Here is a 25993-nt window from a genome sequence, read left to right on the forward strand (position 1 = left end):
CATGAAGGTATAGGCTATGTCCAACATCTAGTTAATCTCTCTGTCATAAAGTGTCACTACCACATTAGCAAATTAAAATAAATGTCAGACCTGTTGTACTGATTATGGATTTGAACAAATAAACCTGGATTTCAACTCACCATGCACATTGCACAATCACCACACACTTTGGTGAAGAGAGGTATTTTGGATTTTTGGAACCATCCTCTTTAATCTCTTAATAAATGGCATCTATTTATCGATGCCTGTGTTATTGTTTCAAAAGTTCACATGTGATATGTGTGCTTTTATTCCCGAAATCAACAAAAGCCCAATAGGTCTATAAATTAAGTTACAACAAGTTACACACATTTTGTTTACATAGCCCATTTTTTGTTTATTCTGTGTGTCCCTCTCTCGCTCACGTGTTGCATAACAGTAACAGGATTATATAAACGGCTCCGTTAACACAAGAGGGGCGTGGATGCGCTGCAGCTGTGGTACTGCAGGACCATAGGAAGTAATTGTTGTCAGCTGCCTCCCATGTTGATATCATGGCACCAGTGAAGCTTGAAATTGGAGGTAAGATTCTTTCAGTTTGTCCTCTCCTGTTCAATTGCTGTTTTTTTCCTAGTACGATATGCATTACAAAAACTATTTTCCCCTCTACCTGCTCACGAGCACGTCTACAGTTCGGATTCACAACATCAGAGCACATCATGCTCTGTCTGACTGCCACACGATCGGTAATAAAACAACACTATTATTGTATACCGATCATTCATCTGCCATCTCTGAGGAAAAGGCATAGGCCTATACTGTAGTCTGTAGTCTTGTTTGCGTTCAGTAGGCTTCTACGCGAACGTTAAAACACATAGCGGACACATGCACTGTATTAGCTCCTTTCGGAACCACTCACTCCACGGCTATGCCGCTCCGGAGCAGCCGTGGAGTGAATGGTTCCGAAAGGAGCACTGTATCGTTAGTGAAGTTCATCTGTCTGTGGGATTCGGCTTCAGTTTTGTGTCAATAAAACCCCGTACGTGGAGCTGACTATCAAAGGTCAGTCCAAGTTGCAATCTGATTCACGACGTGAATAAATAAACATATTTGCACAGCACAGACTTGAAAACAAGCATAGTCGGAAATCCTCCGGCACCCTGAGGTTTCAATTCAAATGTGCAACTTTTATTTATAAAAGGGAAGAAAAAAATGTATCAAAGGCTACTTAGGATATCAATAAGGTAGCCAGATAAGACGACCTCTTTTCAAGTCGACCTTAGTCGCGGAAAAGTCACTCGGGAAGTGTCGACCCCCATTCTAGGAAATCACGACCTAAAAAATTGGAAGTGTCAACCCCAGTATAGGGAATCCCCGACCTCATGAAAATCACGAAAATTGGAAATCTCATCCCCCATTATATGAAATCCCGACCCGAATATTTTCTCCCAGCACGCAGCAGCTGTGTGAGACACAGAGGGGAGACTGAGAGGGAGAGAGAAGTTTAGGCGTTCTCTGTTTGAAAGAGAAAATATTATAACCTCTCTCTCTCCCCATCTTTCATTGCTGTGACTCATTTACAGCCAAAGCCTTATTTGAAAATAGCTGATCTATAAGCATCACACACTCAAAGCGGATATGACTTCTCTCTCACACACACACACACACACACACACACACACACACACACACACACACACACACACACACACACACACACACACACACACACATGTAAGGGTGGCCCCACTCACATCAACCGCCAGTGTTTAAACTGGTACCTTTGTCATTACCTTGTTACTGAATTTGCCAATAAATAATTGTAAATACACCTTTTTGGTTTGTTGTATATTATTAAGTATTATCATTAGCAGATTGTATAATTATAAGTTTCCGACAACGCCACCTCGTTTAAAGAGGAAAATAAGTGCACAAAAGGCACAACCTTTAGGGACACACAAGTTCGTTTACGGAACACCAGAGCAATATAAATCATGAGGAGAGGATGACCAGGACGACAGTTTAGAAAAGTATAACAATCTTTATTACTAGGTTACAGCGGCCTCTATCACGCCAAAAACACAATAATAAAATAAAAGGGAACCCTAAAATCCTACGGCGCCAACTAACTAAAAACTAAAAATAAGAGCACTGTCAACAATAAAACATTAATTCAAACCCCCCTTCTTTCTCTTATCGTAACGTTCTTGGTGACAATTAAAGTGCACTTAGTTTATGGTACCGGCTCGTTAAGGCCTCAAATCGTAATAGTATACTAATTACGATAATTAATTATAATGCAAGGAGCGCAGATTTAAGGACGAATAAATGTTATATAACTAAGCAGATATGAAATAATAGGCAGAGTATCGTTTCAGCAGGTGGGAATAGTGACTTCTACAGCAGGTGGGATGGCACGCACAGCGGCACACAGCTCATCTTTGGTCATCTACGTCTTTAGTCCACCGTTCTGTGAATACAAAGAATACGCCAGTATCCTTGTCGTGACGACTATACAGCTCAACTCTAGGCCAGTGACTTTAGTGACAGTGGTGTACAGGATTGGATACTCACACGCAGGCAGGCTTGTGACCTGCCGCTGCGAATAGTGCGCACGACACCACAGTAGTCACAACGACCCCTCTCGTTAGCCGGGTAGCCGGTTCGGCTCGTCAGGACCCTCTCGCTCGTCTCTGGATGGCCGGACCCTGCCTGGTACCGCTGACACCCGGATCACCGTCTGGAATCCGCTGGGTTTGTAAGGTAAAGCGCTACTCGGTCCTAGCACTTTAGTTCAATAAGGTTCAGTTCAGTTACTGCCTGGCTCGGCCTGTGCCTGTCTCTCTGCTCATCACAGCCGGCCACCTGAGTCACTTCCCTCAGCCTGCTCCACACACACGTCTGCGCCCCTTGCTTGTCAACCTAGACTGAGCCTGGCGTTCCTCTTAAAGGGCCGCCTCCCACTCTGCCAGCCGCCCATTGGCTGGTCATGACGTCAGTCCCCCATACATTGGCCAGCACCGGCGTCTAGTTATCCTATCAGTTCGCAGTCAGACTCACACATGGAAAGAGAGGAGGTTGTTAGAGGGAGACAGCAATATAGCATTATCACAACGAAACATATTAGAGAAATTATACAAAACATGCTCAAACAAAAGGAAATAATTGTAAAAACAAACAATTATTAAAGAAAATAAAAAATAAAAAGGATAACGCTACTTCCACCCCCTCACACTCCCCCCTACTAAATCATTAGCAGTCCCTGCGACCAACTCAACCAGGGCTGTAGCGTACGGGCGGCTGCCCAAAATTAGCCCGCCCTGAACGTCGTTGAGCTACGGGGAAAAAACCATAACACTGCTGCCACACCGGCCCCACGACTGGCTGCTGGGGTGTCGGTTCGGGACACTGGGGCACCTCTGGAGGCGCTACACAGACTTTCAAGGCATTACGGTGCACCGTTCGATCTCGCCCACCCTTTTCTGGTCGAATCCTATAAACTAGCCCAGCTTCGCCCACTGTTTCTAGTACAACAAAGGGTTCTGGGTCCCACCAAGAAGCCAACTTCCCGTGCCCCTGTCTGTTCCGATTTCTCACCCACACTCGCTCTCCGGATACCAACGGTGGGATACCCGCCCTCTTGTCATACATGCGCTTGCGCTGTCCTGCCATCCTTTCCATCCTTTGCCCTGCGGTGCGATACGCATCATTCAACCGCCGTTGGTGATGCTGAACCCAGTCCCCCACTCCAAATCTGTCCTGCCTAGGCTGTACTCCCAGTTCCACGTCTACAGGGCGCCGCAGATGGCGGCCAAACATTAGAAACGCCGGGGCATAGCCAGTGGCGCTGTGAGGAGTGTTATTATACGCATGAATCAACTCAGGCAGATGCTCAGGCCATCGGCCATGCTTATCAGTGTCCAACGAGCGTAGTAAATTAAGTACCGTTTGATTACAGCGTTCCACGCCACCATTTCCGGCTGGATAATACGGCGTAGTACGGCTCTTAGTAATACCATAATTATTACATAACTGTTGCATGAGCGCAGACTCGAAGTTAGCGCCTCTGTCCGAATGAAAACGGGCGGGGCAACCGTACGGCTGTATAATATGGGTCCATAACACCCGAACAGTGGTCTGAGCAGTTTGATCACGTGTGGGTATGGCCCAGCTATATTTAGTAAATAGATCTGTGGCTACAAGGATATTTTGACAGGTGTCGGCAGGTCGACCCAGGGTAAGGAAATCAATAGCCACCACTTCTAAGGGGTACGAGACTTCGAAAGGTTGTAAAGGGGCTCTAGGCTCGACCCTAGTTTTTTGTAAGCTACAGTTTACACAGCCCTCATGGAAACGACGTACCTCCCCCTCCATGCCTTGCCAGTAGAAACGCCGCCGGAGCTGCACCAGCGTCCGGTCCACCCCCGCATGTGCCGCAGCCACATGCATCTCTCTCCACACCTCCTTCCTCCTGGAACCTGGACAGACAACTTGTAAATATTCTTCTTGGGTGTAAGGGTCAGTCACATTACGGTACAATATCCCCCCCTCCACCCGCAGCTTCGTCCATTGGCGCAACAGCTGGGCCGCCTCTTTCGTCCAGCTCCTCTTCTCTGTCAACGTAGGGTGGATGCCCCTCTCCACACACCGCGTCACCACCTGGATAGCCTCATCATCCTTCTGTGCTCGCAGCCACTCAGCACCAGCCCAGCCAGCATTTCCTGCTGCGGGCGTTAGTTCCACCGTCGCGACCGCCCCGGTGTCTACAGGAAATCTAGATAGGGCGTCAGCATTAGCATTGTTCTTGCCTGGCCGGTACTTAATCTCAAACGTAAAAGAAGCCAATTGGGCCGCCCAGCGTTGTTCGATAGCGCCCAAGCGAGCTGTCTGGAGGTGCGCCACCGGGTTATTATCGGTAAATACAGTGAACCGCGCCCCAGCCAAATAATCTTTAAATTTCTCGGTTACAGCCCATTTAAGGGCCAATAACTCTAATTTAAAGGAACTATAATTAGCATCATTTTGTTCTGTTGGGTGCAAACTACGACTCGCATACGCGATAACTCGTTCCTTCCCATCTTGGATTTGGGCTAGCACTGCACCCAACCCCCGGTTGCTCGCATCCGTATATACCACAAAAGGTTCCTCATAGTCAGCATAAGCCAACACCGGAGCTTGGGTGAGGGCACCTTTTAGCGCATCGAAAGCAGCTTGACATTCTGCCGTCCATATAATCGGTTTCTGTGAGGACTTGTTATCAACGGGGACCCCAATTAAGAGATTATTCAGTGGACGGGCTATAGCAGCGAATGATTCTACAAAACGGCGGTAATAGCCTGCAAGACCCAGAAATGCACGAACCTCCCGCACCGTGGTTGGAATTGGCCACCCTCGCACCGCCACTAACTTGTCTGGGTCGGGGCGCACTCCCTCCCGGTCCACCACATGCCCCAAGAACTGCACTTCACGTTGTAACAGTTTGCATTTATCAAGGCGCAGTTTCAGTCCGTGCTTCCATAGTCGCTGGAACACCCGATCCAGCTGCTGTAGATGAGAACAAAAGTCAGGGGAGTAGATAATAATATCGTCCAAATAAACTAATAAAGACTCAGCTACTTGTCCACTTAAACAGTGCTGCATGAGTCTCTGGAACGTAGCAGGCGCATTACACAGCCCGAAGGGCATTCGTTTGAATTCAAACAGACCCAGTGGGGTCGTAAAGGCAGTCTTTTCTTGATCACGTGGATCCATGCCTACTTGCCAATACCCACTGGCCAAATCAAGAGTCGAGAACCACTGTGCTTTAGTCAAACTGGTCAATGTTTCTTCAATACGAGGTAAAGGGAACGCGTCTTTATGGGTAACTGCATTCAACTTACGGTAGTCCACGCAGAACCTCCAGCTGCCGTCCTTCTTCTTAACCAGCACAATCGGTGCGGCCCACGGACTACAGCTCTCCGCGATGACTCCTTTCGCCAACATGTCACCTAACAAGGCCTTCATTTCTTTGTACATGGAGGGCGGCAGTGGCCTGTGTCGCTCACGAATGGGTGCGGCGCCCGCTGTGTGGATTTGGTGTTGCACGGCGTCCGTCCGCCCGAAATCTTCATCGTGTACAGCAAACACCTTTTCCCATCTCAGCAACATGGACTGCAGTCCCTCTTTCTCTCCCTCGGGCAGGTCAGTGCGATCAGCCAGCCCACCGAGTTCTTGGGATAGGGTGCGCACGGGTCCGTCTTCCGCAGCGCTCACCAGGGCAACATCCACCAGGCCATCAGCGGACATGGACAGGCTCAGATCTTGACTTCCCCGAACATCAGCATCATGCACAGGGTACAGTTTCCCCAACTTCTGATAGCGCCTCACCGTTAGGCTATAAGGAAAGGGGTTACAGAGACGAATAGGGACCCGCCCGCCCCGTACCGTAACCAAGGCGCGCGCCAACCCCAATTCCTTCATGTCTGGTAGCGCCTCGACCAGAGCCTCAAAGTCAGTTCCTCCCGGTCCCCGACGTGTGCGTCCCCATACAACCATTTCACTGCGGGCGGGGACCCGAATCCTTTGGCGACTGACGGGCCACACATAACCCAAAGACCCGTCATCATTAGTCACAGCCTCAACTCTTTTACAGGCAGCGAATGCGTCTCGCCACAACGCGTTCGCTTGACGCGGGGGAAACGCAACCCTCCCAGGCCATTTAAACAGTGTACGCCAGCATGCACTCACTACGTTCATGCCAATAATCAAAGGCTGCGTACAGTGTTCATCTTTAACAATTACGACCCCTCGCCCTGGGACTTGCACTCCCTCTAGCTCCAAATCAAATACCGCATAACTAGTGTACGGTATGTCAAGGCCATTTGCTGCCCTTAATTTAAACACAAGTGGCCCTGCACCTAAATCAGTTTGAGAGAAGTGTTCTTCAAATAAGCTCTGTTGCATTAAAGTGACTTGGGACCCTGTATCAAGCAACCCTTTTAAGTGAACGCCTCCCATCTTTACTTTAATCATGGGGCATTGCCCGATAAATGCATCATTGGCCCGAGTATGTGTCACAGATAAGGGGACTCCTGTTGCCTGGACCTCGGCAACAGGACGATTTAGTTTAACGACGGCTGATTAGTAGTGCACCATCTAGCTATATGTCCTGACCGTTTGCATTGACGGCATATGGGCCTCCCCTCCCCATCCCATTCATATCTCTGAGGTGGCGCGTACCGGCGCGCAGGTGGCACATAGGACGCCTCAGACGGCGGTGGTTGGGGACGCACAGCAGGAGCGGCAGCCTGGATGAGCGGTCGGAGTTCACTCATCAACTCTTTCGTCATACCGTGCAACTGCGTCTTGACATCCTCCATTATTTCTCGCTTCAGCTCATCTCTCCACGCAGAGGTCTGTGGTGGCACAGGGACAGTTACGGGGTTAATAGCATGACAAGCGATTTCAGTAGCTGGCGTACCTCCATGTTCCGTGTCCAACGTCAAGGCCTCCTGTCGCAGCGCGGCGAAGTCTTCGTCAGGGTGGCGTCGAGCATATATTCTCAGTGCTTGACCAAGTGGGCCCTCAGTTAACCCCATAAGAAACTGGTCTTTCAAGACGGCCTCGGAGGGGGCTGTAGTCGCATCATAACGCCGCAACCCACAAAATAATTCTCTAAGTCTCAGAATAAAGGCACTGACACTCTCTCCAGGGCGCTGTGCGCAACTATAAAATTGTGAGCGTACCTTTGCAACAGGGATTGTTTCCTTGTACACGTTATCTAGATGAGCAAAGATTTTGGCCACAGTATCTCGATCCCCCTCATCTAACACATTAACTTGCCGTCTAGCTTCATCAGTCAAGGTTTGTAATAGAATGGCAACCTTTTTAGCCTCATTAACATCTTGCGTCCCCAATAGCCCTTTAATCTGTACTTTCCATTCCCTGTACTTAAGTTCACCCTCTGTACCTCCAAACGTGGGCAGCCACGGGGCGCCCGGATACACCGGCATCATCATCATATTAACAAGTTCACAATTACACACTTATTCACTCTCTCCTCTATATTGCTCTGTGTCCGATCCTGCCGCTACAAACGCCAATTTATGTAAGGGTGGCCCCACTCACATCAACCGCCAGTGTTTAAACTGGTACCTTTGTCATTACCTTGTTACTGAATTTGCCAATAAATAATTGTAAATACACCTTTTTGGTTTGTTGTATATTATTAAGTATTATCATTAGCAGATTGTATAATTATAAGTTTCCGACAACGCCACCTCGTTTAAAGAGGAAAATAAGTGCACAAAAGGCACAACCTTTAGGGACACACAAGTTCGTTTACGGAACACCAGAGCAATATAAATCATGAGGAGAGGATGACCAGGACGACAGTTTAGAAAAGTATAACAATCTTTATTACTAGGTTACAGCGGCCTCTATCACGCCAAAAACACAATAATAAAATAAAAGGGAACCCTAAAATCCTACGGCGCCAACTAACTAAAAACTAAAAATAAGAGCACTGTCAACAATAAAACATTAATTCAAACCCCCCTTCTTTCTCTTATCGTAACGTTCTTGGTGACAATTAAAGTGCACTTAGTTTATGGTACCGGCTCGTTAAGGCCTCAAATCGTAATAGTATACTAATTACGATAATTAATTATAATGCAAGGAACGCAGATTTAAGGACGAATAAATGTTATATAACTAAGCAGATATGAAATAATAGGCAGAGTATCGTTTCAGCAGGTGGGAATAGTGACTTCTACAGCAGGTGGGATGGCACACACAGCGGCACACAGCTCATCTTTGGTCATCTACGTCTTTAGTCCACCGTTCTGTGAATACAAAGAATACGCCAGTATCCTTGTCGTGACGACTATACAGCTCAACTCTAGGCCAGTGACTTTAGTGACAGTGGTGTACAGGATTGGATACTCACACGCAGGCAGGCTTGTGACCTGCCGCTGCGAATAGTGCGCACGACACCACAGTAGTCACAACGACCCCTCTCGTTAGCCGGGTAGCCGGTTCGGCTCGTCAGGACCCTCTCGCTCGTCTCTGGATGGCCGGACCCTGCCTGGTACCGCTGACACCCGGATCACCGTCTGGAATCCGCTGGGTTTGTAAGGTAAAGCGCTACTCGGTCCTAGCACTTTAGTTCAATAAGGTTCAGTTCAGTTACTGCCTGGCTCGGCCTGTGCCTGTCTCTCTGCTCATCACAGCCGGCCACCTGAGTCACTTCCCTCAGCCTGCTCCACACACACGTCTGCGCCCCTTGCTTGTCAACCTAGACTGAGCCTGGCGTTCCTCTTAAAGGGCCGCCTCCCACTCTGCCAGCCGCCCATTGGCTGGTCATGACGTCAGTCCCCCATACATTGGCCAGCACCGGCGTCTAGTTATCCTATCAGTTCGCAGTCAGACTCACACATGGAAAGAGAGGAGGTTGTTAGAGGGAGACAGCAATATAGCATTATCACAACGAAACATATTAGAGAAATTATACAAAACATGCTCAAACAAAAGGAAATAATTGTAAAAACAAACAATTATTAAAGAAAATAAAAAATAAAAAGGATAACGCTACTTCCACCCCCTCACACACACACACACAATACCTGTGTTGTACCTTAAACTTGGACGTTTTCTTTGTTTAACAAAGTCACCCTAAACAGTTTAATATCATATCATATCTTTTTCAAAATGACCATAGGGTACTTGAGACCAATATTCTGCTGACCACTAGGCAAGAATGCAAGTGCTAATGGCCCCATTCATAGCTTGACCACTTTGATAGGTTGCTGCCAGTAGGCAACAACATCACATACATTAATTGCGCAACACCCCTGCACGTCAACAAATAGGTCGTTAGAGAAGTGATCGCAGCTGCTTTCCTCGAGGCTACTTGGGCAGAAAGAGAGAGACACCCAAACGCATGGTGCGTTTATAGAGGAATATCCTACCTACCTAGACTCATCATTGTCATCATTTTTGCCTGCTTGAAAGGAAATACATTTAGGCAATCCAAGGTTAGTTTCCCGCACTTTGACCACAGGTAAAAGCTCATAGCTGCATGATTACGTTGAATAAGCATCTGATCGTTTAGGTGGGAATGCGTTCTGCCCCCCCCCCCAGCGCGGACAGAGAGGGGAGAGAGAAGGGGAGAGAGAGAGGTTATAATATTTTCTCTTTCAAACAGGGAACGCCTAAACTTCTCTCTCCCTGTGTGTCTCTCTCCCCCTCTCTGTCTCCCCTCTGTGTCTCGAAAATATTCGGGTCGGGATTTCATATAATGGGGGATGAGATTTCCAATTTTCTCCTGGGTGGGTTTTCTCTGGTCCTGGGATGACTTCTCCCAACCCTAGGTTGACTATTCCGTGCCCTGGGATGACATCTCCAATTTAAAAAAGGTATTAGGCCTATCAATATCATTAGGCTATTTTAGCCTCTGTGACTCTGTGTGGGGGGGATACATCATCAGCATACTTCATCATTATAAACATATTATGAACACTGAATAAAAACGGTAGCCCACTCTTTCTTCAAAGTATAGTCTACTTAAGCCAGCTTTTTAATGCTTGTTAGCTCCTGCAGGGCAGAGCAAAGATCAGAGAAAATTAAAGGATGACATAGTTCGAACATGGGCATGACCTCAGACTGATGCCAGTTGATTTCATAGCCATGCCATAACTGTGAGAATGTTTTAGTTGTCAGAAAAAGGTTTGAATAAGCAGATTCAGAGGCAAGCTGAAGAATGTCATCTGCATCATCTAATATCACAGTGCTCTCTATGTACTTGCTACAGATGGATCCAAGCCACCTGACTGTGCAGATATGACAGAATGTCTCACTACAGCGGTGAAGGGTCTGGAAAGTATTGCCCCTTTGGTCCGCACTGTAGAGGAGACCCCTGAACCAATCTCCACTGAAGTGCAGGGCACCATTCCTTCGTGGATCTGTGGCAACTTCCTTCGCAATGGCCCGGGAAAATTTGAGTTTGGAAACACACAGTGAGTCATGCAAACACAATACAATCTAATATCGGCATGGTTTCCCTGTGGAATTGAAAAGGCTTCGAGACAGTGAGCTAAATTAATTATCTGGCTTGAATTCACCCTACATATAATCGCTTACATATTAAAATGTAAATTGAAAAGATATCTTCAATCTTACTGTAGTGGGAGACTTGCTTTCCTTCTCTGCTAATGCAGTGATTCTCAACCTTTTCAGGCCACAACCCCCAAAATAATTATATTTTAACTGACGAGCACTAAGAGTTGAGGCATTAAATTCTGGTATACCATGTTTCCATTGTGAAAATAGCCGATCTACATGCTCACAACGCCTCGCAAACAATTTCTGCCTCTAATATTTGGCCAATGTTTAATTTGTCATTTTAGAGGTATTAAAATGTCCTTAAATTGTCACTTTAGAAATGTTTATTTACCCTCTATACACTTAAACCTTATGTTGGTTTGTTTACTGTTGAGTGAGAAAACAACGTTGCACATTAAGTCAATCATCTGGGGACCCCCCAAAATAATTTGGGGACCCCCCTGGGGGTCCCGACCCACAGGTTGAGAACCACTGTGCTAATGTTGCTGAGCTGTGATTGGATAGCTGGCCCCTTCAGTGCCACTCCATCAAAACATTGAGACATTACTGCTGAAGACAGATGACACAAATAAGTGGCATACTGTGCAGTTCTAGGTCATGACTTTTAAACATAATACAGTAGTGGCATTTAGTGGCATTAAATAAACTAATAGCTAAGAAAAAAGGGGGATTCACTAACCTTACAAAAAGAATAACTTTATTTCTACTGTTCTTCTCATGGTTTCTAAAGTTGTCTTTATGTATTAGCGACTGAGCATTCACCTGTGCTATCCATCATATATAGCTACAACCACTGGTTTGATGGGATGGCCCTGCTGCACCAGTTCAAGATAGAGAACGGCCAGGTGACGTACAAAAGTCGTTTCCTGCGGAGTGATTCCTACAAGAAGAACAGTGAAAGGGACCGCATCATGATGTCAGAGTTTGGTACCCTCGCCTTGCCTGACCCCTGTCAAAACTTCTTCCAGCGCTTTCTCTCTCGATTCCAGATGATTCGTAAGTGACTGATGAGAGGTGGCTGATTCATGAACACATGTACTGTAGTGTTGGTTCGAGTAAAGGGATGTTATGTAACTGTACCACATTTGGTATTTTAAGTGTGGATTCCTGTTTATCTTAAGTTTTAAACACTTGAACCCCAGCATCCATATTCTGTGGGAAACATTAGCCAAAGGTAGATTTGGAGAGAAAAAGGCCCACAAAGTACAGTGCAACAATAGTGGTAAATTCATTAAATGAAATATAGTTTAGTATTGTCTAAAATGGTTTTCTTTCTAGTATAATCATTATTGTAGATTATTAGGCTGACTATTATGACTAAATATGCATAAACATACTAGTTCACATGAATGATATTGATTACGACCGACGGTCGCAGTTTAGTATGTGAAACGGCACATGCTGACTCCGTCTGGACACTTTTTTACGGTCTATGGGTTTGCCACTCTGACATCGATGTTATATAATGGAGAGGATGTGTTTATGTGTTGAGGAACAAGCAGGGGGAGAAAGACTTTCATTAATGTTTTCCAGGCACATGTGTGTTTTCACGGCAACTGCAAGCTAGAAAACCACATACTGTAGAGTAGATCACTGTTCACCACAGTTTATCACCACTGTGTTCAAAGATTTTATGGAGCACAGATTAATTGAGTGTAAATCACCACATTGACATCATTTATTTTGCAATTGCAGAGCCCACAGACAACGCAAGTGTCAGCTTTGTGAAATACAAGGGTGACTACTATGTCAGCACTGAGACCAACTTCATGCACAGAGTGGATCCGGAGAGCCTGGACTCTGTGGAAAAGGTAAAGTAATGATTTGAAATGAAATACACCTTTAAACTAGCAGGCATGAACTGACAACTTACAGTTCCACACCACAGACATCATCAAACCAGCCCGATATTCTTGGAAAATGGCTGACCGTTATACGTCCGTTTTCCTGTATGGATTTTGCTATACATTAGGTGGACTGGAGCAAGTTCATAGCTGTAAATGGAGCCACTGCTCACCCACACTATGACCCTGATGGCACCTCCTACAATATGGGCAACTCCTACGGCAGCAAAGGTTAGTCTATAAATATGTCCCTGTAGGGAACCAAAGGCAAGTTTATTTGTATTGCCTACATGCACAAAGGGAATTTAAAGTGTGTTACATAATGCATAAAAAGGCATTTATAGGGAAATAAAGAATAGAGGCAATAAAAAGAAACACAATAAAAGAGGCATCTGTTCCTTCCTTATAAGATTGCAATGGCAACACACTTTGTGTATGAATCACCATACATTATGCAATGACAAATTTGACAACATAATATATCACTAATTATACTTTTGTAAGGTCTTAATTTGTCGACAGTGAAACATAACTACCAGTACGTTTTTTTAATTGCCTGTACCATTGTTACACTTCCAGTGGCAATTATCAATGTTTGTCTCGAGTACTTTGTCTATGTACTTTTTAACACACTTTCATGTACACATTTTAACTCAGATTTGACATTGTAAGATCCTGTTTATGGTTTCATTAAGTCAAATCATAACCTGTTTAGGAGGCCTTTTTTGTTTACCAAAATATTTATAGTCTATTTACATGTCTATTTACTTTGTTTTACAGTGTTAGGTACAGTAGCTTGTTATTTAGACAGATGTTCATTGTTTACCTAGTATCTTTTAGTTTCGATGTACAGATTATTTTGTTAGTATATTGTCTCGACTGAAGCTATAAGTTATTGGTTCATCAGTGGTCCTAGTTTACGGAGGCACTACACTGTCTCTCTGCATTTGATGTACAGTATGCTTTACGGTTTACCTTGCTGGTTGTAAGTCGTTCTGGATAAGAGCACCTGCTAAATGCCTAAATTGTACCCTGTTCTATAGGGCTGTCATGATTATGACATTTTACATGACGATTAATTGTCACTCAAATAATTGTGATTAACGATTTAATTGTGTATTTATCGTTGACAATTACATTTCTGTTTGGCTTTTAGGCTTTGAAGTTGCACCTGGCAATCATGACACATAACCTAAATATACAAATAAATGACTGACATATTTGACAACTTTATACTTAAAAAAGAACATTGATAGTGGAAATAGCCGATCGACAAGCTCACAACGACGCGTTGTGAGCTTGTAGATCTGCTATTTCCACTATTTTTTACTTTAAAAAAAATATATATGAACATTTTTGAACATGGAAACGATTATGACGATTATGAAAAATAATCGAGATTATGTCAAATAATCGCGATTAGACGATTATGAATGAATGAATGAATGAATGAATGATTTTATTTCGGTCTTAAAGTACAAAGTATGTACAATGTTAAAAACATTAAAACAAAACAGATTAAAATAAAGAAAAAAAACAAAATTTGGACCGAAAAGGTGTAAGCAAGAAGCCTTAGCTTATAGTGCCTACCCTTTTTACAAATCTAATTATAAACTACTTATATCAACATCTAGCAGTGTTGCATAAAAACAAACAATATACAAAAAAAACATAACGATAACATAAAGTTAGAATTCATTTACTAAAATAAAGATTTCCAATTTATAATAGAGTTTTGTATTGATTTACTGTTTTAATTTTAAAGGATTTCTTAAACATGAAGATAGAACTGCATGTTTTTAGGTTGTTATCACAATTTATCCATAATTCTTTTGCCATAACCGAAGCACATCTTTTTTTAATATTTGTTCTAGCTGTTTTTACCTCAAAACTGAATTTGCCCCTCAGCTCATATCGATTTTCTTTCTTTTGGAAGAACTTAAGAATGCAGCATGGAAGTATCTTCTTTTGTGCCTTAAATGCCAACAAAACTGTTTTCAGTGCTACTATATCATGGAATTTCAATGTATTATATTTAATAAAGAGTTTATTTGTGGGTTCATAATAATCTGATCTATTTATTATTCTTAAAGCTTTCTTCTGCAATAAGAAAATAGGGGTTGTATTTGTTTTATAAGCATTTCCCCATACCTCCACACAATAAGTAATGTATGGAACTATGAGTAATGTATGTAATAATTGTGACAGCCCTACTGTTCTATAGGTGCCCTTTACAACATTATTAGAGTTCCACCAGAGAAGGGAGACAGCACGGACACCCTACAAGGAGCTAAAGTGCTGTGTTCTATTGTGCCAGCAAACAAGTCCCATCCTTCCTACTATCACAGCTTTGGTAATCCAACACTCTTCATTAGTGATGTTTCATAGCCGTAAGCCATTCATTACATGCAATAGTGAGTCTTATTCATTATATTATACATTATTGTGAACTCTGTTTTGACTGCTGTCTCTTTCATTCTAACAGCCATGTCTGAGAACTATGTGGTGTTTATTGAGCAGCCAATCAAGATGGACCTGCTGAAGATAGTCACATGCAAACTAAGAGGAAAGGGGTTGAGTGAGGGTATCTATTGGGACCCCCAGCAAGAAACTGTCTTTCACCTTGTTGACAAGCATACAGGACAGGTGAGATCTACTGTAAATATGAGAAGTTGATTTTACGACCCACAGACTGTTTTTTAACCACTTAAGCCTCATTCCAAAATGTTGTAGATCTGCTATTTTGCTTGAAAGTGTTTGCCTATAAAGCCTGGTCCCCAGAATATCGTCGTTGTCGTGTTGAAACCTTGTATGTCCAAAACTGCTCTTTTGCATTTATCACTTTAAAAACAATTTAAACTAGTGAAACTGTCCGATCTGCTATTTTCAATAGTTGTGTGCGACTTTACTTTATGAAAAAACATACAAATTTGAAACTTGGAGATACAAGGTTTCTGCCGGACAGTGACGATATGGATGCCAGTGTGAAAGTGGTTGTGCTGATGAAATGGCGTTGTCACTCACCCCCCCAGGCCAATGCAGTGAGGTACCACACCAAGGCCCTGTCCATGTTCCATCAGATCAACGCCTTTGAGGAGGACGGTTTCTTGATGCTCGACATGTGCTGCTCAGACAGTGGCGAGGCCATTAATAATTATCTGATCCAGAACCTGCGCAAGTCAGGAGATGCACTGGATGAGGTCAGCATGTGCATGCGCACACGCACACGCACACACACACACAAAATATATTTACATCACTTGTGGGGACATTACATAGACTTCCATTCATAACCTTAACACTAACTGTTGTGGGGACCTACTATTTTGTCCCCACACTGTCAGAGGTCCCCTGCAGGTGACTGTGTGAACATGCGTTCAGTCCCCATAAGTATAGCTAGACAAACTCTCTCTCTCACACACACACACACACACACACACACACACACACACAGTTTTTCCTCTTACTTAGACATCAATATTTGATCTTTATTGCAACATTGTTGACCAATAACAATAACCAGAATTGTCAAAAACATAAATAACTAAAGTGAAAAGTAAGACCATGAGTAGTTCTCAAATTAAACTAAACAGAGAACAATTTGCAAATAAAAGATTATGAAAAATACAAAGCTATACTGATGTTCTCATTTGTTTTGCGCAGTGGCTGGACATTGAGTTAATCACAAAACACAAAACTTTGTTCTCCATCAAATAACTTACACATTTTGTTTTTGATTGATTGAATACTTGAAACAGTTTGCAAAACGTACAGAGGTACAGTTATACAATAATGCTAAAAGGTTAACACAAAAGGCCACGAGGGCTTGTTTATATTCATGTGTTCAATTCATCAAGACATACTGTATAGACAGACAATACTATACAAGTAATCATCAGTAGGGGCAGTAAAAGTACATATCGCTATAGTCTGGGAGGGGGACCCTCATGGTTCCTTGAGGGGGTTCCAAATGGCCCCTTGACGTTGATTCCTTTCCCCTATTCGCTCAGATACTAGGACATGATGGACAGGCCGAAGAATATTTCTATTGATTATTTTTACATTACGTACATCTCCAGGAGTCCCAGGGGTCCCCAGCAAAATGAGGAACAGTTGGAGGACTTGGAGGATGTAATTTTACCGTAATAATGTACTGTCCTCTTCAAGGTGTACAACACCATGACAAGGGCCTTCCCCCGACGCTTCGTTCTGCCTCTTAACGTGACCGATGATACTCCATCTGACACAAATCTAAACACAAGGCCCTCCAGTCAAGCAACGTGTGTCAAAATCAGCACAGATAAGGTGAGTTGGAGAAACGGCTTGTGTCATCTATTTCAAATGATATACTGTTTGTTCACCTACAGTACATACTTTTATAGAATACAAACAATATAATATTCATTTACCTACAGTACTTTTTTTAGTACTTTTATACAACCGGGTCAAATCCGGCGACCTCGGAACGGTCGGACCCATGTATTTCAAAGATTCTTATTTTTTACCCCCCTTTTTTCTCCCCAATTTAGTCATTATGCCAATTACTGTAATTCCTTCCCACACAACATTTCTGTGTTGTCACGGCTGTTGCATCCTACTGACTCACCTGCAAGTGAGGAGCCCCCACTGGGAGGACGTGGAGCCTTTGCTCTACTCCTCCCGCCCAACACTCCCTGCTGACAAGCGCAGTCCCAGCCCGTAGGATTCCTCCCACCCAGTTCCTTCCCTGAACACGAGCCAATTGTGTTTGTATAGACCAGGGACCATGAAGTCTAGTTGAGAAACAGCTCAATAAATGACCCAGGTGACCTACATTATGATGACGCGTATATGTTGTCTGGGAAGACAGATGTCAAGAAATTCCAAAAGGAGTTAGAATCTCAAGAAGGGAAAGTACCGGATTGACTGGTTGAGTCATCATTATTAGGAAATGTGCACATATAATTGAATGTGTCTGCTCATAAGTGACAATATAATTAATGTAATATAGAAGTTTAAGAGAACTGACTTAGGGTAGCCTTGGGATAGGAATAAATCAGTGGTTCTCAACCTTTTTTGAGCTCTTGGACCAATAGCATACAGTATTTCAGTTAAATAATGACTGTTAATGGCATGATTTAAATCATTGCACACCAAGCCCTTAACAGTCCTTATTTAATTTCAAGCTTTTCCTCCCACACCACGCCTGTATCTCCTCCCAACACAACAGTGGTCCCCAGGTTGATTCTTAGTCCGGTTGGTGGTCCCTGGTTCATAATCAGTTGAAAACCCCTGGTATAGACACTAGAAGAACCACGGTGGATTCCAACCCACAAGCTCTGCGGCTGTGGGCAGATACTTTAGTACCCGAACACCCCTCCCCACCAAAGTCCACTTGCTCCAGTCAAATCCGGAGACCTCGGAACAGTTGGACTCACCTGGTATTTCTCGACATCAGAACCTACTCGGGGTACGGGACGTAACTATGTGTCTCCGTCGTAACCGTTTTTTTTTTTTTGCCTACTACTACTTCCTGACTTGATATTAGGGGCTGTAGTCTGTTGTCAACAAGCGGGCCGAGTGGTCTGCTTCGCTGGGGGGCGAGCATTCTGCGCCATGTTGGGCGAGTGGTCCCCCGCTAATTGTACTGTATATTGCCTGGAATTAAAGTTAGATACTAATGCAGTACCTGTCAGAGGAGGCCAGTCTAGTCTTTGACGACAGACATTAACAGTATGGCGTCCGTAATATGACAGCTGCTCACACACGAGACAGTTCCTGGAATTTATTATAGATAGATAGTTAAATAGACTCCGCTTTCTTGCTACATTATTCATTTGTAGTAAATATCCACCTGTTTCTGCGCGAATTTACTGTAGCATTATCTGCGGATCACTTCCGGTTAACAGCAGACATACAAGCTCGCGTCACGTCGCAGATGCAACCGCTGTGAGCTTGTAGATCACACTCGGCTGCGGCGCCGGAAGCTGCCGCCCACCAAATGGGCAATGCGCGATGGGATGTTGGAAAGTGGTGGATAAACCGCAATGGATTGTTAATTCTCTCTCTGTATCATCAGGTGTTCTGCCAGCATGAGGACCTCCATGGAAATGACCTTCACGAATACGGTGGCTTGGAGTTCCCACAGATCAACTATGGGCGAAATAACACCCGTCCGTACCGCTACTTCTATGGCTGTGGCTTCAGACACCTGGTGGGAGACTCTCTGCTCAAGATGGACCTGATGGACAAGAGTCTCAAGGTGGTCGGGGTTTCCCCATACATCTCATCCCATTTAGACCTGGAACTCTAGATTTTAACCACTTTAACAATTATTTTATGCTTTAACTATTCAAAAAATAGCAGATATACAAGCTCACAGCGCGGCACCGAGTGCTGTGAGCTTGTAGATCTGCTATTTATTTATTTTTGCGTGAAAATTTGTGCAAATCTTTGAATGTATATATTTAGTTTTAAAGTAAACATTTTAACTCAAATCTTTCTTTCTCAGGGTCCCTGTAACAAAATATTTTGAGATGGGGGGTCCGCAGTCATATACTGTACATATCATTCTAGGGGTCCTTAACTTTTTCTCTGCCATTTTAAACATAGCTGTAGTAAGCAGCTGCCAAATTGTCCTTACCTTTTAGCGTGGGCACGCGCACGCATCGTGCACAATCTGTGCGCAACTCATCTAGTAGACGTGTAGACTCGGTGACAAGCTTTCGAATACAAAAAACCCCATTGAAAAAGACATATCCGTTGCCACGCTGTATCTCTGCTTATCAGCCAGTGTTTACATGAAAAAGCATTGAAAAAAGCCAACTGTGCGCTATGGTAACACGTGGACACGTTCGCGCACAAAACGCACGATATGTGCGGGGATCATAATCCAGGCGTGTAGAGACTGGATCAAAGTTTCCAAACGCAAAAATCCGATTGAAAAACGAGTGTTCCATCGCCGAGTAGCTTTCTCCTCTGTTACACAGTAAACCAATGGAGGCGGGACTATGGCCCAGGCTCAGACTGGATACGGAAAGCTGGATCCGGTCCAGACCGGAAATGACCGGATACAGTTAGGGGGGCGGGCCTAAAGAGCCAGAATCAGCGAAAATCTGCGCTAATACTTTTAATCCTTTCATAATGATTAAAGCTAATTAAACTTTACGGGCTCTACGGGCATGGCAGCGCGGTACAGCGGGAAATCTACGGTCTCTACGGGGATCGCGAGGTATGAGTTAAAAAACCTTAAAAATTTTGAGAACCACTGATCATAGAAACATACGTTTTTCAAAAACCTTAAAAGGATTTAAAAGGCATTTGTAGAATCTCGGGTCGTAATGGTTAATGCACTCATTCCTTTACATTCATTTATTTCTAATAAAATGGACTCACAGATTGACAAGGTACACTGACACATTGATGACAGTAGGGTTCTGATTGTGTGTGTGTGCGCGTGCGTGCGTGCGTGTGTGTGTGCGTGCGTGTGACTGCAGGTGTGGTACCAGAAGGGCTTCTACCCCTCTGAGCCTGTGTTTGTGCCTTCACCCGATGCAGTGGATGAAGATGACGGAGTCATCCTCTCTGTGGTTCTCACTCCCTCAGAGGTAAGATTCTAACACACATCGTAGCTGCTCTCATGTTGGTCATCATGGTCTATATCGTCGTTGTCGGGTCGAAACCTCGTATCTCCAAGTTTCAAATGTGTATGTTCCATCGCAAAGTAAAGCCCTGCTTCATCATACAAGGCCATCACACAAAAGTAGTGAAAACTGCAGATCTACAAGCACACAACGCCTCGCACCGCGAGGCGTTGTGTGCGTTGTGTGCTTTTAGGAAAATGTGAGCGATGTCATTGATGTCAAGCTGACAATGTACATTGTTGCATCATAATCATAATCCTCCAATGTGGATCTTGGACTGTGGTCAGCCTGTGACGTCAATTATTTGGCTATGACATCTATGATGTATTTGGGCAAGGTTTCAGCCCAGTCAGAGTCCCATCGACTCCTGCAGAGCCACGTTGTACATTATTTATTTTATTTTATATTGTCTGAGTACACCATAATGTAGATCATTTCACAGAATTCCTCTCAATTTGTATAGAACATAACTAGGTCACCCATATCATAATGTCACAATGAAACATTTGATATAGAGGGTATGCGCATGACATCATCATCATACCCGGAAGTTATGCGGGAACGCCTACTGAGTGGCAAAAAAACCTACTTTCTGGCCTTGGCAGCCCATACATCCAAACAGAAAAGTCCTATCTGATTGCATTAAATGACCTTAAACGACGTTAAAACTCACCACTCGATCTGCCATTCACTTTATGCATGCACATACCCTCTATTGATTACATTATACTCTTCTTTCAAGGACAAAGGCACATTTCTTCTGGTTTTGGATGCCAAGACATATGAAGAGCTGGGAAGAGCCAATGTACCTGTGAACATTCCGTATGGCTTCCATGGAACCTTCAACGCCTCATGCTAAATCATTTCAATTGCACAATGTGAAGAACAGCAGATACAATGTTGCAAATATAACAACACAGTTCCTTTCCTTTGTTCAACATCACAGTGAAAATAAGGCAGTGAACTCTGGCCTCATCAGACCCTGATGAAGGCCTCCGGTCACCTGCGCTTTTTAATTCCTTGCCATGTAATAATTAATAAAGGCTTATTTTCCAATGTGATGTTTAACAAAGGAAAGGAACTTGTCTTGACCTGAAATTGAACCCTCTCAAAAGAGCACCTGTTTGGCATAATTACGGACCCACGCAGTGGTTATCTAACTTGGACGTGTTTATGGTCCATCAATGGTAGCGGCCAGAAACCCACTGCTGTTTTATTGTTCAGACTCAAGTTATTAAGCAGTGGTGCAGAGGTGATCTCTGACTGTCAGAATGTTGCCAAACTAGCAGATGTTGAAGATTGTTAGATAATGTTTGAAATTGCTTATTTTTGGTAATCTCTATTTCTATTGTTTCACCACTACAATTATTTACTGCACACTTCAACACTCTATTTCTCTCTTCTATGAGATTGTATATTCATTTAACATGATATACACATTGTGATTAACAATGTCTTGTACCTCTAAGAAGGATGCATGTGACCAAAAGTATCAGATAAAATGTTGGGTGTGCAGAGGAAAAGTGCCCACTACGCTGGGACTAGGGATTCAAATCGCCAACCGTGCTTCCGGCTTGTCCGGACAAACACAACTGGCTTTGTTCGAGGGTGGGAACCCGGGGTGGAGAGGGTGATCTCTGTCTCTGCACTAGCGAAATCCTACAGGTTGGTCAGGGCGACTGTTCCAGGAGAGGAACAGGGTCAGATAGCATGTTCCTCCACTTGCAAAACCCCTCACTGTCAGCTGAAAAGAAGTAGCCTGTGACTTCATGTGTACCGGAGGAGACACATGCTCATCTAAACCCTGCCACATGATGAACCGTAGGGGTTAGCAGTGACAGGGACTACACACTGGATAGCAGTGTCTTGAAGGATGCTATGATGGAACAGACACATTATTTGATTAATGTCAATGTTTGTTTTTGTGGACTTTTGATGTACTTTTGTACTTTTTACACATGTTTACCGATTTTCTATACTGCCTGTAATTACATGAATATGTTGGCAATTTGTTATACAAATACAGATTTTCAAAGTCATCAACTTTCCTGTTTCTGTTTTTTGTTGTCATGACTTACTCAGAGAACACTATTAGCTGTCTGGTGTCTTTGTCAGAGTCACCTCATAATGTCTCAATCAATGCTGAGCCTGAGGGCAGAGGCTTTTCACACCATCCACTAGAGGTCAGTACACGATGGATCTCAAGATGCATAAAGGCATGGACTACAATGAAACTGATCTGTTGCCAGTATGTGTGTGAATACCTTACAGTACCAATTGTCCCTTTACTACATGGGAAGAAAAGTGGTGGGTTAGTCTTAAGTTACATTTGCATTAACTAGCAACACTTAGCTATCAACAATTGGTAGTTCCTACATTGTGATAGACTGTGCTCTTTGATATCTAAACGCATGGAGAATGCAACTGAACCCCTCACAGACACTAGTCAAGAATGTATTAATATTCATGTTTCTCTGAGACTAATAGCTTCTTCGAGTGGATAGCCTACTTCATATACTATATTTCAATGTCTACTACTTTGTATTTCACCAGAGGGGGCAGTCAAGAGGGAATCCCTTGAAATACGTAGGAATTTAAATGTCATTCTAAAAGAAAACTTTGTCAAGAATAGTCACCAGACCCATGACCTGTTACAGGGATCGGAAGAGGTGAGATTTTCTAGTCAGAGGAAACAAGCTAATCTTCAGACCGGCACGCCTTCCAAAAAAGGTGATGAATCCTAGTCCAGGCATTTCATTTACAAGTTCACTTTAACAACTGCACTAGACAGACCACTGGAGACACACTGTTTCATTTGGGGATAAAGAGATCCATGAAGAAAACATCCAAGCGGGAAAAGGTGTTTAAAATGTAAAGGAATTGATTTAAGTTGAACTTAACCTTGAATCAAAATCAGATAATTAAATCAGGTCAATTAAAAAACAAAGAAAATAAATCTGATGAGAATTGGTAAAACAAATAAAAGCTGGCATTTTCACTCTACTGTGTGTGTGCATGTGCACTCGCTCCAGCCTCCAGTACCCAACAACCACTCAAAAAGAATGCTTTAATCTAGCTATTAATGCCGAGTGCATTTCATTCCTTGCCAATTTACACATTTTTAAAGCATCAGAAGTGCTTAGATTGCAACTGAAAAGAAGTGTAAAACGGTTAAAGCTGGGAGTAGGATGCTCATGGGTTTTACGCTGTATAGTAATGCAGTCTATTGTTATGGTAGATTGCATGTGAAGGTCACTCAGATTCAAACAGCATGCGTAGGAGGGATCTATGTAGGATCAAAGTGTAAAACACAAATGAAAAGCAGTTTGTTTATGTATACACGCTTCCTCTCTCACTGGACAAGCTGATGTTTAAAACATGGAGTGATTGCTACAGAAATTACAGTAATAACAATAACCTATGACTTCCCATGCTTAAAATTCGACATGCTAGAATATGCCATTTATAGTGATGTGCTTTTTAAAGTTATCATTCAATATGAAATATGTATTTAATTGCGACTGAAGGTTGCAGTTTAGTATGAGAAACGGCACATCATGTCTCCAGACGTCTGTCTGTGTATGCTTTTTTACGGTCTATGGGTTTGCCACTCTGACATCACTGGAAACCACACTAACAGAATCCTTGTTATGCCCATATATGGAGATCACTGATGTCATCAATATTAAGCCCATATCTAACAGGACTTTATATGGGCTTGCCCATATCTGTGTGGCTGGTTCTACAGACAGGGATCTCCATATATGGGCTTAAAAGGGATTGTATGTATGATGTCAGATGTCATAGACATCATAGGACTTTAACATAACAAATAACTGAGTAAGCATGCATGTTCGGGGTCTCACAGCGTATCTCCATAAACAGTACATGGATCTCCTTATATGGGTACCAGGGGTCTCCATATATGGGTAACTGGCCCAATATACCTGTACATCACTGGCCAGATGGCCAAGACATGGCGCGCCCTCGCCCTAAAGCTTGTCGACCTTAGGTGTCTTACTGGTGTACACACACACACACACACACACACACACACACACACACAACTTTTGAGTGAGCCCTGAGATTTTTTGAAACTTTCATAAAATGCAATAAACTAAGGAGTAATAAGATAATTCAAACTGTAGCTACAGTAACACATGTTACAGGTATCTCTGTTGTACACAAGATTCTCTCAACGACCATGTACTACATCTGTTATTCACTTTAACTATTCTGGTTTGTGTTTAGTTGGTTAGACTTAGGACGCCTGTGTGTGTGTGTGTGTGTGTGCGTGCGTGTGCGTGTGTGTGTGTGTGGAAAGGGAGAGAGAGATTTAAGTACATAGATTGAGACGGTTGAGACCACAGTCTATATGTCAAAGTATGGCACTGTACTGTGTGTTCTCCTGGCTCACATCTGAATATTGTGCGAAGCACACACACACACACACACACAAACAACCACAACTCCACATACTAAGTCCCTACCGCAGTCTTTTCAATGCATCCAGCCAGATTCACTTTAACCCATAAAACATGTCTGACATATTAATCAGGTCTGCATGTGGGGGTAGCTCTACCATTCTATTGCTTCTGGGGGAGGGCTCTCATTGGGCCATCTTACGCGTCCTAGTGGCCAATAAGAGAAGGCTGAATCTCTGCTCTCCTAGCAACAAGACTCCTCTCTTAGCGGTGCAGTGAGAAAACTGACACCCGTAATATTGCAATATGAGTAATGGCAAATTAACAACACTGGAGCTGGGGCAGGGGAGAAGAAGGGAAAAAAATCTTAATTTCCTCCATCCCCACTAGATGGTCCCTCTCTTGTTTTCTCTCTCTCTCTCTCCTTCTCTCCATCTTGGCTGCTGCTCTGTCTCTGAATGCATTCGGCTGACGCTTGTCTCACCGTCTTAAAGGAGCAGTCCTGCATGCTTAATTCTTTTTCTTTTTTTTCCAGTTCAGGAGGAATTGTGGGTAATGGTCTGCACTCGTTGACCCCACATTGTTGAATGGCAGGGCCTCTCTCAGGAGGCAGAAGGAATACTTTTGCGTTGGGCTATCGCTTCCCCGAGATACTAACAGCACAGCACTCTCAAGCACGGGCCTAGAAACAGTTTACATTTGGAGCTCTTTTACTTTATTTCTTTTAGATAAATAATAACACTTGTAACACTACTCCAATGAAAATGAGTAATAATACATCAATATTTTGAGATGCGCTTGCCCAGAGAATCTAACTGGGGGGGGTTTATTTTATGACAAAGAAGAAAATCACACCCAATGTGAAGTGAGCGGTGGTCGTGCTTGCATAACATCTTCAGACTAGGATTTGAGTCTAGGATGTACTAAACGTTTGGCAAAACGCTGAGGAAAAATGCTACAGACATACGACATATGACATCACTAGACAAACATGATGCTACGTACACACATTTTACTATGGCAA

The 25993-nt window shown here is 43.5% G+C and overlaps 1 protein-coding gene across 1 annotated transcript; it reads left to right on the forward strand.

Moving 5' to 3' along the window:
- Nucleotides 1-454: 454 nt before the first annotated feature.
- bco2a (beta-carotene oxygenase 2a) lies at nt 455-22584 on the forward strand. The gene is made up of 12 exons (XM_080749901.1): nt 455-561; nt 10769-10973; nt 11864-12075; nt 12775-12890; nt 13052-13154; nt 15148-15276; nt 15409-15569; nt 15956-16123; nt 17091-17228; nt 18982-19164; nt 20399-20509; nt 21288-22584. Exons 1-12 carry the CDS (start codon nt 534-536, stop codon nt 21402-21404), a joined length of 1671 nt encoding a protein of 556 aa, XP_080606027.1. The 5' UTR covers nt 455-533; the 3' UTR covers nt 21405-22584.
- Nucleotides 22585-25993: the final 3409 nt, after the last annotated feature.

This window comes from Nannobrachium achirus (genome assembly GCF_963921795.1).
Source record: "Nannobrachium achirus genome assembly, chromosome: 19".
In the NCBI taxonomy this organism is placed as follows: domain Eukaryota; kingdom Metazoa; phylum Chordata; class Actinopteri; order Myctophiformes; family Myctophidae; genus Nannobrachium; species Nannobrachium achirus.

What these genes read in the sequence shown, in the direction of transcription:
- bco2a (XM_080749901.1), top strand. Translation starts at nt 534, where the DNA reads ATGGCACCAGTGAAGCTTGAAATTGGAG. An exon ending in TTTGAGTTTGGAAACACACA is followed by an intron (nt 10,974 to 11,863) that starts GTGAGTCATGCA and finishes CATCATATATAG; the next exon opens with CTACAACCACTGGTTTGATG. An exon ending in TTGACAAGCATACAGGACAG is followed by an intron (nt 15,570 to 15,955) that starts GTGAGATCTACT and finishes TCACCCCCCCAG; the next exon opens with GCCAATGCAGTGAGGTACCA.